Below are 15,089 nucleotides of genomic sequence, written 5' to 3' on the forward strand. Positions count from 1 at the left end.
CAGTACACTTTTCCTCCATTCCTCAGGCATCTTCTCACGCACTAGAATTCTATTGAACAAGCTGGTCAAAAACTCCACAGCCACCTCTCCTAGATGCTTCCATACCTCCACAGGAATGTCATCAGGACCAACTGCCTTTCCATTTTTCATTCTCTTTAATGCCTTTCTAACTTCCCCCTTACTAATCATTGCCACTTCCTGGTCCACCACACTTGCCTCTTCTACTCTCCCTTCTCTATCATTTTCCTCATTCATCAACTCCTCGAAGTATTCTTTCCATCTACCTAGCACACTGCTGGCACCAGTCAACATATTTCCATCTCTATCCTTAATCACCCTAACCTGCTGCACATCCTTCCCATCTCTATCCCTCTGTCTGGCCAGCCTGTATAGATCCTTTTCTCCTTCTTTAGTGTCCAACCTGCCATACATGTCATCATATGCCTCTTGTTTTGCCTTTGCCACCTCTACCTTTGCCCTGTGTCGCATCTCAATGTATTCCTTTCGCCTCTCCTCGGTCCTCTCAGTGTCCCACTTCTTCTTAGCTAACTGTTTTCCTTGTATAATTTCCTGTACTGTGAGGTTCCACCACCAAGTCTCCTTCTCTCCTTTCCTGCCAGAAGATACACCAAGTACTCTCCTGCCTGCTTCTCTGATCACCTTGGCTGCAGTGGTCCAGTCTTCTGGAAGCTCTTCCCGTCCACCGAGAGCCTGTATCACCTCTTCCCGAAAAGCTGCACAACACTCATCCTGTCTCAGCTTCCACCACATGGTTCTCTTCTCTGCCTTTGTCTTCCTAATTTTCCTCCCCACCACCAGAGTCATCTTACACACCACCATCCTATGCTGTCTAGCCACACTCTCCCCTACCACTACCTTACAGTTGGTAACCTCCTTCAGATTACATCGTCTGCACAAGATGTAATCCACCTGTGTGCTTCTACCTCCGCTCTTGTAGGTCACCCTATGTTCGTGCCTCTTCTGGAAAAAAGTGTTCACTACAGCCATTTGCATCCTTGTTGCAAAGTCTACCACCATCTGTCCCTCCAAGTTCCTTTCCTGGATACCGTACTTACCCATCACTTCTTCATCACCCTTATTACCTTCACCAACATGTCCATTACAATCTGCACCAATTACGACTCTCTCTCTGTCTGGGATGCACAGAACTACATCATCTAGCTCCTTCCAGAATTTCTCTTTCACCTCTAGGTCACATCCTACCTGTGGGGCATAGCCACTAATCACATTACACATAACACCCTCAATTTCAAATTTCAGCCTCATCACTCGATCTGATACTCTTTTCACCTCCAAGACATTCTTAGCCAACTCTTCTTTTAAAATAACCCCGACTCCATTTCTCTTCCCATCTACACCATGGTAAAATAATTTAAACCCTGCCCCTAAACTTCTAGCCTTACTGCCTTTCCACCTGGTCTCCTGGACACACAATATATCAACCTTTCTCCTAATCATCATGTCAACCAACTCCCGGGATTTTCCTGTCATAGTCCCAACATTCAAAGTCCCCACATTCAGTTCTAGGCTCTGTGTTTTCCTCTTCTCTTTCTGCCGAAGAACCCGCTTTCCACCTCTTCTTCTTCTTCTTCTTTGACTTCGACTTCGACCCACAGTAGCTGAATTTCCAACAGCGCCCTGCAGGTTGACGGCGCCGGTGGCGGACGTTGTTAACCCGGGCCACGACCGATCCGGTATGGAATTCTTTGGATGAACGCTCATATTTGTTTGGCAAGGTTTTAAGCCGGATGCCCTTCCTGACGCAACCCTCTGCATTTATCCGGGCTTGGGACCGGCCTACAGTTTGCACTGACTTGTGCCCCCCATAGGGCTGCATTTACTAGGCCCATATTATTCTAAAGTATATACTCCTATGCAAGTACAATTTTTGACATCATCTACCACCGCATGTACGCCAACAGTAGAAATTAGAGGGTACATCACACTGCACGCTAATCACTGATAGTAATAAGTGAAAAATCCAAATGTTATATTGGAAGTTAGAGCAAAGATCCTTCTGTATTTGGTAGGCTGGCCACTCCTGTGAAGGTCACCACTGTTCCATCTTCTTCTTTTCTTTTGGGCTTGTCCCTTTAGGGGTCGCCATAGCGCGTCATCCTTTTCCATGTAAGCCTATCCTGTGAAGGTCACCCTGTTCCATAATTTCTCTATATGAGGTTAATGGCGCGGCACGGTGGGCGACTGGTTAGCACATCTGCCTCACAATTCTGGGGACCCGGGTTCTAATCCGGCCTTGCCTGTGGAGTTTGCATGTTCTCCCCGTGCATGTGTGGGTTTTCTCTGGGTACTCCGGTTTCCTCCCACATCCCCAAAACATGCACGGTAGGTTCATTTAAGACTCTAAATTGCCCGTAGGTGTGAATGTGAGTGCGAATGGTTGTTTGTATATATGTGCCATGCGATTGGGTGGCAATCAGTTCAGGGTGTATCCCGCCCCTTACCCAAAGATAGCTGGGATAGGCTCAAGTACTCCCGCAACCCTAGTGAGGATAAGCGGTACGGAAAATGGATGGAGGTTAATGTCTGTCCCTATGGTCCCCCAGAATCCTAAAGCTTTACAAATGGCCTTGTAACCCTTTCCAGACTAATAGATGCCCCCAATTTACCAAACTATCGTATCGCTACTTGATACTTTTATCAGTGCTATCTAAAGAATTTTATATTAATGATAGATTAGTTAAGTTAGTCAGAGCTCTCAATGCTATGGGGCACATTAGGCCGCAATCAGTAATCTGTAATTTTGTTTTGTTTTTAAATGGGAGCAGGTGATTGGCCCACTGCCCAACCCCAGCACCTGGTATTCCGAGGCAGTCTCCCATCCAAGTACTAACTAGGACCGACCCTACTTAGCTTACGAGATCGGACAGCATGTGGGGATCGGGTCGGCGTGATAGATGAGTAGTAAATTATATTTTTTAGTGTTTTTATTGCTGCGCTTTTGCTGCCCGAGGCGTTCCCAGGCCAACCGAAGGACGTAGTCTCTCCAGCGTGCACTCATTACTCATAAAATAAAAAGGAAGGGACATTTTTCCATGCTCAGAAAAAGGTACTTTAATAAACAGACTTTAGCAAGAGTGCAAGCTTCAAATAATAAAAATGAAAATCATAAAATTCACATAAAGGAACATCTATCTAACCTCACAAATGAAATGAAATGTTCCAAGCCGACCCTTTGAAAAGAAAACCAAAATAGTCCAAAAACATCAATTCAAGGAAAGTATTTGGTTGCACTCAAAGTTTCAATAGATGGGAAATAAAAACAGTCCAAAGTGTGAAAATCCAAAGTATAATAAAAACAGGCGGCACGGTGGGCGACTGGTTAGAGCGTTTGCCTCACAGTTCTGAGGACCGGGGTTCAATCCCCGGCCCCGCCTATGTGGAGTTTGCATGTTCTCCCCGTGCCTGCGTGGGTTTTCTCCGGGCACTCCGGTTTCCTCCCACATCCCCAAAACATGCAGGGTAGGTTCATTGACGACTCTAAATTGCCCGTAGGTGTGAATGTGAGTGCGGATGGTTGTTTGTTTGTGTGTGCCCTGCGATTGGCTGGCAACCAGTTCAGGGTGTACCCCGCTTCCTGCCCGATGATAGCTGGGATAGGCTCCAGCACGCCCGCAACCCTAGTGAGGAGAAGCGGCTCAGAAAATGGATGGATGGATACATTTCAATTCAAACTCCTAGTTTGTTCTAGCCCAGATTCTCAAGACTGTTCAAATTGTCTCTTCTTAGGCTGCCTCTCTTATCATCCTGCGTCTTACACAAAGATAGATATGAGACTAGGCTATTGACCTCAGTAAATGTTAAATATATTATAGAAGTTATCATTTATTTGCTTAGCTTGCATTAGTAAAATGGACAATTTTAGATGTTTCGCCTTCAAAAAGAAGACTCAGCATCATCCGATGGAAGGGCGCCTGGACCAAGGACGTGATCGGATGTGGTCGGGTCGTGACAGGTGTTGGTCCAATATTATGTGTTGTGTCTTATTGCTTAGAATACTATGTCTGGGAAAAACCCTCTTATTATCAAATATTTTGTGTTGTGTCTTATTACTTAGAATACTATGTCTGGGAAAAACCCTCTTATTATCAAATATTTTGTGTTGTGTCTTATTGCTTAGAACATTATGATTTGTAAATCCCTCCTATTTCAAATAAATGCAGGAGCGAGGGGGGGGGGGGGGGTGATTGTTTAGAGCGTGTTGAGAGACTGTGATCTGAACAATCTCCCATACGCCCTCCTCTTGAGAAAAAGAAACCAGCGTCTTCATTCCTTTTGTGTCTATTATAATGTTGGGTAAGATAAATCTAACATAAATTGGTCCTTCGAGCCGGATTTCAACACACCCGAAGATTCCAGTTGTGGAGCCGACATCCAGTTAAGAGACCGTGGCCACGGCATTTGAGACCCTTTCCGGGACTGGTCTTCGTACTTCTCAACTGGGATCTGAAGGTTGACGACAATCCACAGGATTGAAGACGACTTTGGTGAGTTAAATTTTAAATTTGTTTTAGGAAAAAGGAATAAAAGAGTGAATGAATTGCGCGACGAAGAAGTCTGCGGCAGAATAAACCTTGTGTAATACTAGTCACTGGCAAGTGGTCAAGATGGACGACGGAGTCCGATAAAATCCGTGGGGACAGCGGGGTCCTGTACGTACTTAAATTCCGTATTTCTGTGTTTCTGTGTTTCCGTGGGCGGCACGGTGGCCGACTGGTTAGAGCGTCAGCCTCACAGTTCTGAGGTGCGGCGTTCAATCCCCGACCCCGCCTGTGTGGAGTTTGCATGTTCTCCCCGTGCCTGCGTGGGTTTTCTCCGGGCACTCCGGTTGGAGACTCTAAATTGCCCGTAGGCATGACTGTGAGTGCGAATGGTTGTTTGTTTCTATGTGCCCTGCGATTGGCTGGCAACCAGTTCAGGGTGTACCCCGCCTCCTGCCCGATGACAGCTGGGATAGGCTCCAGCATGCCCGCGACCCTAGTGAGGAGAAGCGGCTCAGAAAATGGATGGATGGATGGATGTGTTTCCGTGTTTTCGTGTGTTTTTAAAAACGTTATTAATATCGTGTGTATGTGTAAAAGTATGAATGTATAAGACTGGATTGTAAGTGACAACTGGGTTTGGAAGCAAAGGCAAGAATTCTCCGCCCCAATTGGGGTAGAAGCTTGAGAATTGCCAAAACTCAGACATTTATTGTCACCCTGTCATTTTTGAATAAAGTCAGTATTTAGGTCACTCTAGGTGCAAATGAGCTGACTTCCAAATTCACAAAAATGGGAAATAAAAACAGTAAACCGGATCAAAAAATAGGCCTAACATGTAAAGATTGGAAATATGTTCAACTCCAAAACCATTCCAAAATAGAACATTTAAACACGTGGATAACCAAATACGGTTTCGCTGGCCAGCTAAATTCGCAAAAAATAGTTCAACTTCAAAACGAAATAAAGTGTCGACACAAAAATGATATATCACAAATACAAAAAGATGGATTTGACGACTTACTCTTCTGGTTAAACATGGCGTCAAAAAGAGAAAAAGGAAGGGAGAATAAGAAACACTTAACAAATGAACAAAAAGAGCAGGAAGGTAGACATAAAAATATGTTGTTTCAAAGACAGGAAGATGACGAGACAGGACCAATAATAAGAATTAGCGAGAAAAAGATAATTGAAGAAAGTTGTAAAAAAAATAAGGAAACAAAAGCATCAGCACCCTTGTACCCGGTTTTGCCACCTCATGAAAATCCTCCAACTCAAGAGGCACAAACACAACGAATTTTACGATCGGGAGGGGTACAAATGAATTGGTCTAAAACTATGGGAGAAACATTTTCTCCCACTCCCAAAATAACAAATATAACCTCAGACGAGGGAGACATGGATTTATTTCCGATGATTGAAGTGGCAAATCCAAATGTACAAGACCGCAAAGAAACTCTTTTGGTCTATAGGACCTGGACTAATGAGGATGTGAAAAAGGCCGTAGCCGGCATCACACCTTACAAAGTAGACATTGTCCAGTTTGTTGAGGAAATAGAAAATCTTAGACAATCTTATCATTTAAATGGGACAGAAACTCAACAAATTTGGATGACTGCAATGGGGCCTGATTGGCATCTTTGCCGAGGGGATTGGGACCCAAGACACCATGGTGTTATAATGCCACATGATGACAAAGAATTACAATATAGAGTTAGGGGTTTGATAGAGAGAACCACAGCCAGGTTCCGCAAAAGAGCAAATTACACGGAAATTAATAGGGTGAAACAAAAGGATGACGAACTTTTTGAAGAATATAGAGTTAGAATGACTGCTTGTTTTAAAGCAAACAGCGGCTTGAATGAGGATGCTAATCCTCAGGGCCCTTATCAACAGCAGTTAAAAAATGCTTTACATGCGAATTCAAAAGAACACATTAACAGATGGGTAGATGGCAAGGGTAGAGGACTTTAAATACTTGGGGTCAACCGTCCAGAGCAATGGTGAGTGTGGTCAGGAAGTGAAGAAACGGCTCCAAGCAGGTTGGAACGGGTGGAGGAAGGTGTCAGGTGTGTTATGTGACAGAAGAGTCTCTGCTAGGATGAAGGGCAAAGTTTATAAAACAGTGGTGAGGCCAGCCATGATGTATGGATTAGAGACAGTGGCACTGAAGAGAAAACAGGAAGCAGAGCTGGAGGTGGCGGAAATGAAGATGTTGAGGTTCGCTCTCGGAGTGACCAGGTTGGATAAAATTAGAAATGAGCTCATCAGAGGGACAGCCAAGGTTCGATGTTTTGGAGACAAAGTTAGAGAGAGCAGACTTCAATGGTTTGGACACGTCCAGAGGAGAGAGAGTGAGTATATTGGTAGAAGGATGATGAGGATGGAGCTGCCAGGCAAGAGAGCTAGAGGAAGACCAAAGAGAAGGTTGATGGATGTCGTGAGGGAAGACATGATGGCAGTTGGTGTTCGAGAGGAGGATGCAGGAGATAGGCTCTCATGGGAAAGGATGACGCGCTGTGGCGACCCCTAACGGGACAAGCCGAAAGGAAAAGAAGAAGAAGAAGATAAACATTGGATAAACCTAGCAACTGGCCCTCTGGAGGAATATGTTAATCATGCCCTCCACGCAGAAAGAGTGTTAGACAAAAAGAAAAAAAAAATAGATGTCTTCCTCGACGAAAGAGCAGAAATATACTATCAAGGCAGAGAGAGAGATAATTTTAGAGGATGCGGCAGAGGCCGTTGGAGAGTAAGAAATGATAGAAATCTAAATTATTATGATAATACCATCTGTTGGTGCTGTGGAAACAAAGGCCACATTGCGCGTGATTGCCCTAATAAAAATAAAAAAGAATACGGACAAACTACTGCATGACTAAGCCAGCCTGCTTCCCAACTCAACAAATCTTCTTATGTAAACATTACAGATAATGCGGAGGTGGATTTTAATTTACAGGACATTCTGAGTTTGGACACTGAAAAACAGTCATGCATGTTCATGACAATAAAAGATGATTCTTCTTCTTCATTTTTCCAGTAAAAAAGGCCCCACCATTGGTTGGCGAATGGTGCAAGATTTACAGGCAGTAAATTCTGCAGTAATTCAGAGAGCAGCATGCATACCAGATCCACACACATTGTTAAATTCATTGAAACCAAGCGCTAAAGTGTTTACAGTGGTAGACATAAGTAATGCTTTCTTTTCTATACCAGTAGAAAAGAACAGTCAATTTTGGTTTGCATTCACATTTGAAGGAAAAAAATACACATTTACTAGATTGCCACAAGGTTACTGTGAAAGTCCAACCATTTATTCACAAATAATGAAAACAAGCATGTCTAAATTCACTCCCCCAGGAGGGAGCCAAATTTTACTTTATGTAGATGTGCTGCTGGCATCTCTAGATAAAGACACATGCATCAAAGATTCATTGGCCTTACTGCATCATCTAGCAGAAGAGGGACATAAAGTTAACAAAAATAAATTACAATGGTGTAAAAAACAAGTCAAATATCTAGGCCATAATTTAAGAGAAGGAGGAAGGACTATATTAGAAGACAGAAAAGCTATAGTTTTAAAAGCCCCTAAACCACAGACAAAGAAACATATGATGTCATTTTTAGGTCTGACAAATTATTGTAGAGCATGGATTCCAAACTATGCAGAAATTGTTGCACCATTGTCAAAATTGATGTATGAAACAAACCTTAAAATGACATCACCTATTCAATGGAATACAGAGGCAGAAAAGGCCTTCTGTGACATTAAACAACATTTGGTGTCCAGCACTGCACTGGCCCTTCCAAATTATGATAAACCATTCATTCAAATGGTAGATTGTAAAAACTATTACATGACCTCCGTACTTACACAACAATACGGTGATAAGCTAAGAGCAATAGCTTATTTTTCGACTAAATTAGACAACGTGACATGTGCATTACCGCATTGTGTCAGAGCAGTTGTGGCAGCCTCGATGGCAATAGAAAGCAGTTCCATAATAGTGTTATTTCATCCATTAACTCTTAAACTGCCGCATACAGTGTCTGCTCTCCTATTGCAAACCAATATGGCATTTTTATCACCTGCATGACATTTATCTTGCATGGCCATCTTGCTGTCACAACCACATTTGACTGTTGAGCGATGCACAACCTTAAATCCAGCCACACTAATACCCTTACCTGATGAAGGCACACAGCATGATTGTCAGGAATTGGCTGAACAAACTGCTAAATGTAGATGTGATTTGAAAGATCAACCATTAAGTGATGGACAGGTTCTATATGTAGATGGTTCTTCGAAAAAAGATGAACTAGGTAAGACAAAAACAGGATACGCGGTGGTAACTGATACTATTGTACTAAAAGCTGAGTCACTACCATCACATTACTCTGCCCAAGCTGCTGAATTAGTAGCATTAACCGAAGCATGCAAACTAATGATAAATAAAGATGTTACAATCTATACTGATAGCCAATATGCTTATTCCACAGTTCATGTGTTTGCGCAATATTGGGATAACAGAGGAATGATTACGTCAACAGGGAAGCCAGTAACACATGCTGAATTACTTAAACAATTATTACAGGCAGTGCAACATCCGCGAAAGGTGGCAATTTGTAAATGTGTTGCGCATACATCAGGCACAGACAAGGTTTCTAAAGGAAACGCATTTGCTGACAGAACCGCGAGAGAAGCAGCCTTTAAACCATTTTTAGGTTTAAAAGAACAGATTGAACAACAAACATTAGATGACCAAACATTAAAAGATATGCAACAACAAAGTCCACAACAAGAACGCAATAATTGGGAAAAACAAGGTGCAAAACTACAAAATGAGATTTACATTAGCACAGAAGGGAAACAAATACTTCCAAAAAACCTATTTAAATGGGCTGCTATATTGAGCCATGGTGTATCACATGTCTCAACTGGAGGGATGGTGGCACAGATAAATCGACACTTTACAACCTATGGTTTCAATTTATATTCAAAGAATTATTGTAGAGCATGCATGATCTGTGCACGACATAACCCGCAAGGGCAATTGCGACCTACTCGAGGTACATTCCCAGTGCCTACATACCCTTTCCAACGCATTCACATGGATTACATAGAATTAAGTGAAGGAAAGAAGTACTGCTTGGTTATCATATATGCATTTTCTAAATGGATCGAATTATTCCCAACAAAATCACCTGATGCTCTGACGGTGGCAAAAGCACTATGTAAAGACATCATTCCAAGATATGGCATACCTGAAACCATTTACAGCGATAATGGGACTCGTTTTGTAAACCAACTAATTAATAAAATAGGAACCATGTTCCACATCAATTTAAAAAACCATTGTGCTTACCACCCTCAGAGTGCAGGTCTAGTGGAAAGAATGAATGGCACAATAAAAAAATAGACTGAAAAAATGTATGGAAGAGACAGGAAGGTCATGGACACAGTGTCTTGACCTCGTTAAAATGTACATCAACATTACAAGCACCACAGGTTTAACACCTTACGAAACATTGTTTGGAAGACCTTATAGACTTCCGTTGTTTAAACAAAAATGGGAACTTGATGACGAAACAAACTTAGCTGATTACATGAGAAAGTTGTTAGAGAAACAAAATGATTTAAAAGAATCTGCTAAAAGTAAACATGTTTCCCAGCAGGAAACCAAGTTGGTTGGACCGGGAGACTGGGTCCTAATTCGAAGCATCAAAAAGAAGCACTGGCATTCACCAAAGTGGGAAGGACCGTATCAAGTGTTATTGACAACACCAACAGCCCTAAAAATAGCAGAAAGAAATACGTGGGTTCATTTAACACACTGTAAAAGAGTCATTTCAGCTGAGTACTGAAATAGGGAAGGTGAGCTAAAGTCTGATAACGGAGCGGGAGCAGATGTGTAGATTCTGAAAACGCTTGCTGGTCAGTGAAGAAAAAAGACACCAACCCGTTTAGTGAGAACTCACCAGAATGGCACACCCACATTGGTTACGACATTTGATAAGTGGTTACGTAGCAACTTCGGCTACTATGGTGTTGGTTTTGTTTTTGTGGTACATGGGACGTCCCACCCTAAATGATACAACCCATTTTTTTGATAGAAAATCACCTACCAACTGGACCAATATGACAAACCCAATAATAAAACATTTTGAATCATTAGCTCGTGTCAAAAGGAGTACAGCTGATGATCAAAATTGTGGGCATGGCCTCCAAACGCGGCAAAAAGGTTTAATATTTTGTGCCCCCCAAAATCAAGCTGCTTTAATCATAATTCCATATGCGGCTCTCACAAATGACGCTCAAGAGAATGGGCAGAATTGGGGATTTAGATATGACTGGTATGCAACTATAGGCTTTAAATGGGAAGACCTTATTGGTGAAACAGGTTATGATTGGTCCAGTTGGTCAAAAAGAACAGCAAAAGAACATAGAAAGAAATTTAACTTAAGCAAAACGGTCCATAGTTTAATATTGAAATACGAATCAAATCACCCAATGTGTTTGACGGTGAGCTTGTGGGCATATACTGGCGGAAAAGATCCCCACTTCCAAGTAGCATTGTGTTATGGGAACCATGTTGAACCAGAAATGCCATTAGAAACTTCAAATAAAGGTGGATACATTTTAACGATTAACGAAATAACTACTGATGACTGGTTCCTTGTTGTCACAGGAGTTTCAGGACAAAATAATAATTGGTTACTATTGGTGGAACAAGCAGCAAATGTAACGAGAAAAGAGTGTGTAGTTTGCATGGGTCCCAGGCCTTTGTTGCGCATAGTTCCGGCACAATTATCACAAGATTGTATTATTCCATTAATGAACGCTACTGTACCAACTAAGAGGTGTAAATCATGTGATCCTATATATCCCGTAACAGAAGCAGATAAACACAAACCAATGTTTTCTACTTTAGTAGCACGAAATAATTTCACTTGTATAAACATGATTAATAAAGGGAAAAAATTAGGACCACTGAACGACACACAGTGTAAAGTAATCTTAAAAGTCAAACCAAATTTTGTGCCAATATCACGGAGCGACATCTGGTGGTGGTGCGGAGATGATAGACTGTTTGATAGATTACCTAAAGATATATCTGGATTATGCGCTATTATTACTTTGATATTGCATGTGTCAGTATACCCTATGCCTGTTCAAGATTTAATGGAAAGGACACCAATGTTTTTGTCCAATCTAGAACATAGACATAAAAGAGATTTGTCCTGGCACGGGCAAAATAATCCAACATACATCGACGCCATAGGTGTTCCTCGTGGGGTGCCAAATCAATACAAATTGGCTGACCAAGTTGCAGGAGGATTTGAGTCTTTCATATGCTGGTGGTGTACGATTAATAAAAATGTTGATAGGATAAACTACATCCACTTCAATGTACAGAGATTAGGAAATTGGACTCAGAGTGGGTTGGAAGCTGTGCATGAGCAGCTCAAGGCTTCCTCTTTAATGACGTTCCAGAACCGCATAGCTGTCGACATGCTCCTCGCAAGAGAAGGAGGTGTTTGCGGTATGTTTGGAGAACAATGTTGTACATACATTCCAAACAATACTGCTTCGGATGGCAGCTTGACCAGAGCCATCGATGGTCTACGGACCCTCAATCACAAGATGAAGAACCACTCTGGGGTGGACACCTCTTTGTGGGACAGCTGGATGGACGTTTTTGGTAAATATAAAACCCTAATTTCACCAATATTGATATCAATTGCTGTTTTTGCAGCCATGATGATAATGATGATTATGATGATAATGATGATTTTGCTTTAACTGATTTGTTTCCTGATACAGATGATTACGATGTTTAAACTACAACATTCATATATGACAAGTTTACTCTGAGTGTAAATGTATTTGTTTCATAAAAATGATTCTACAGTTAAAAATCGAAATGAAGTGACTGTAAGATGATATGAGAATTTGTGCAAATACATGATAAACAGGAGGGAAATGTTAAATATATTATAGAAGTTATCATTTATTTGCTTAGCTTGCATTAGTATAATGGACAATTTTAGATGTTTCGCCTTCAAAAAGAAGACTCAGCATCATCCGATGGAAGGGCGCCTGGACCAAGGACGTGATCGGATGTGGTCGGGTCGTGACAGGTGTTGGTCCAATATTATGTGTTGTGTCTTATTGCTTAGAATACTATGTCTGGAAAAAACCCTCTTATTATCAAATATTTTGTGTTGTGTCTTATTACTTAGAATACTATGTCTGGGAAAAACCCTCTTATTATCAAATATTTTGTGTTGTGTCTTATTGCTTAGAACATTATGATTTGTAAATCCCTCCTATTTCAAATAAATGCAGGAGCGAGGGGGGGGGATTGTTTAGAGCGTGTTGAGAGACTGTGATCTGAACAATCTCCCATACGCCCTCATGAGAAAAAGAAACCAGCGTCTTCATTCCTTTTGTGTCTATTATAATGTTGGGTAAGATAAATCTAACAGTGACTAACCGACAGTGTCCTCTCGTGACCTTTTGTAGTACCGGTTTTATTGTTTAATAACCCTTTGAAGTGCCGGTTTTATGGTTTTATGACCGGAAACCGTAATGACGTCCCATGATCGTGTGTGACCCTGTATGACCATGTTTGACCCCTGTCTGACCGCAAGAGGTCTCGCCAACAAGGCACTACCCGTCAAAACAAGGTATTAAATCATATGACGTCCCGTGATCAAAACAAACCCCCTCAAGGTCAAAGCATAAACACACGTCAAAACAAGGTCATATCTCATATGATGTCACATGATCAAAGCAAACTCCCTTGGTCAAAGATCAAAGCCATTAACCTGTCAAAACGACCTGTCAACAGTTTAATGAAAGGGGCCCTTTCTTGTTTTTTTTCTTTTTTCATGTCCCAAATAGTTATGTATCATCCACGTCGGGGAAATCAAAGCTTCTCTCAAATAGATGCCTCCCTTTCTACTGGAAATAATTCACAAAAAACAGGTAGTACAGTTCAAAAACTTAATTTGTTCCGAACAGAAGCAATTTTCCCTTTACTGTATAATGAATGGAAATAGAATTATTCCTTGACAGCCCCAGAAGTTATGTTTAACTTGTTTATTGTGGTTTTAGTTGAAGAAAGTGTGAAAGGAAGACATTTATTGCACCCCCCGTGCCGCGATTTAACAAATGCTCACTTCCCCCTCCCTGCCCCCACCGTACGCATATGTATTCGTATGTTACGTCTGCTTGTATATTTAACTCGTGATATATTCCCTTGTCTTCAGTTTCCATGTTTTTTTCTATACTGAACTCATACAGCACGTTCAATACCTCAATACATAATACTTCCTAACACAACTTCATATTACCAGCTACACAGTAAGAAAGTTCCCATTAGTCAGAATATTTCTGAGAATGATCTACCTTTCCCACACACGTATCGATGATACACTCACACAGATTGTCCCACATTCACTTATAACAATTGTACACTTATCATTAATATGTCAAGTATAGTGGACCATGTTCCGCGCCTCCATTGCTGAGGCGGCCGACCGGAGCTGTGGCCGTAAGGTGGTCGGTGCCTGTCGTGGCGGCAATCCCCGAACCCGTTGGTGGACACCAACGGTGAGGGATGCCGTCAAGCTGAAGAAGGAGTCCTATCGGGCCTTTTTGGCCTGTGGGACTCCTGAGGCAGCTGATGGGTACCGGCTGGCCAAGCGGAATGCAGCTCTGGTGGTCGCTGAAGCAAAAACCCGGGCATGGGAGGAGTTCGGTGAGGCCATGGAGAAAGACTTCCGGACGGCTTCGAGGAAATTCTGGTCCACCATTCGACGTCTCAGGAGAGGAAAGCAGTGCACCACCAACACTGTGTATAGTGGGGATGGGGCGCTGCTGACCTCGACTCGGGACGTTGTGAGTCGGTGGGGAGAATACTTCGAAGACCTCCTCAATTCCACCGACACGCATTCCCATGGGGAAGCAGAGTGTGGGTTCTCTGAGGCGGGCTCTCCTATCTCTGGGTTTGAGGTCACCGAGGTAGTTAAAAAGCTCCTCGGTGGCAGGGCCCCGGGGGTGGATGAGATTCGCCCGGAGTTCCTAAAGGCTCTGGATGTTGTGGGGCTGTCCTGGTTGACACGCCTCTGCAACATCGCGTGGACATCGGGGACAGTGCCTCTGGATTGGCAGACTGGGGTGGTGGTCCCCCTTTTTAAGAAGGGGGACCGGAGGGTGTGTTCCAACTACAGGGGGATCACACTGCTCAGCCTCCCTGGTAAGGTCTATTCAGGGGTGCTGGAGAGGAAGGTCCGTCGGGAAGTCGAATCTCAGATTCAGGAGGAGCAGTGTGGTTTTCGTCCTGGCCGTGGAACAGTGGACCAGCTCTACACCCTCGGCAGGGTCCTCGAGGGTGCATGGGAGTTCGCCCAACCAGTCTATATGTGTTTTGTGGACTTGGAGAAGGCGTTCGACCGTGTCCCTCGGGGAGTCCTGTGGAGAGTGCTTCGGGAGTATGGGGTACCGAACCCCCTGATGCGGGCTGTTCGACCGGAGTCAGAGTTTGGTCCGCATATCCGGCA

General features: G+C 42.8%; 1 protein-coding gene across 1 annotated transcript; it reads left to right on the forward strand.

Moving 5' to 3' along the window:
• The first annotated feature begins 611 nt into the window (after window positions 1–611).
• LOC133487819 (uncharacterized) lies at window positions 612–14,184 on the forward strand. The gene is made up of 2 exons (XM_061794984.1): window positions 612–4,526; window positions 10,194–14,184. Exon 2 carries the CDS (start codon window positions 10,504–10,506, stop codon window positions 12,322–12,324), a length of 1,821 nt encoding a protein of 606 aa, XP_061650968.1. The 5' UTR covers window positions 612–4,526; window positions 10,194–10,503; the 3' UTR covers window positions 12,325–14,184.
• Window positions 14,185–15,089: the final 905 nt, after the last annotated feature.

This window comes from Phyllopteryx taeniolatus, chromosome 13 (genome assembly GCF_024500385.1).
Source record: "Phyllopteryx taeniolatus isolate TA_2022b chromosome 13, UOR_Ptae_1.2, whole genome shotgun sequence".
NCBI lineage: Eukaryota > Metazoa > Chordata > Actinopteri > Syngnathiformes > Syngnathidae > Phyllopteryx > Phyllopteryx taeniolatus.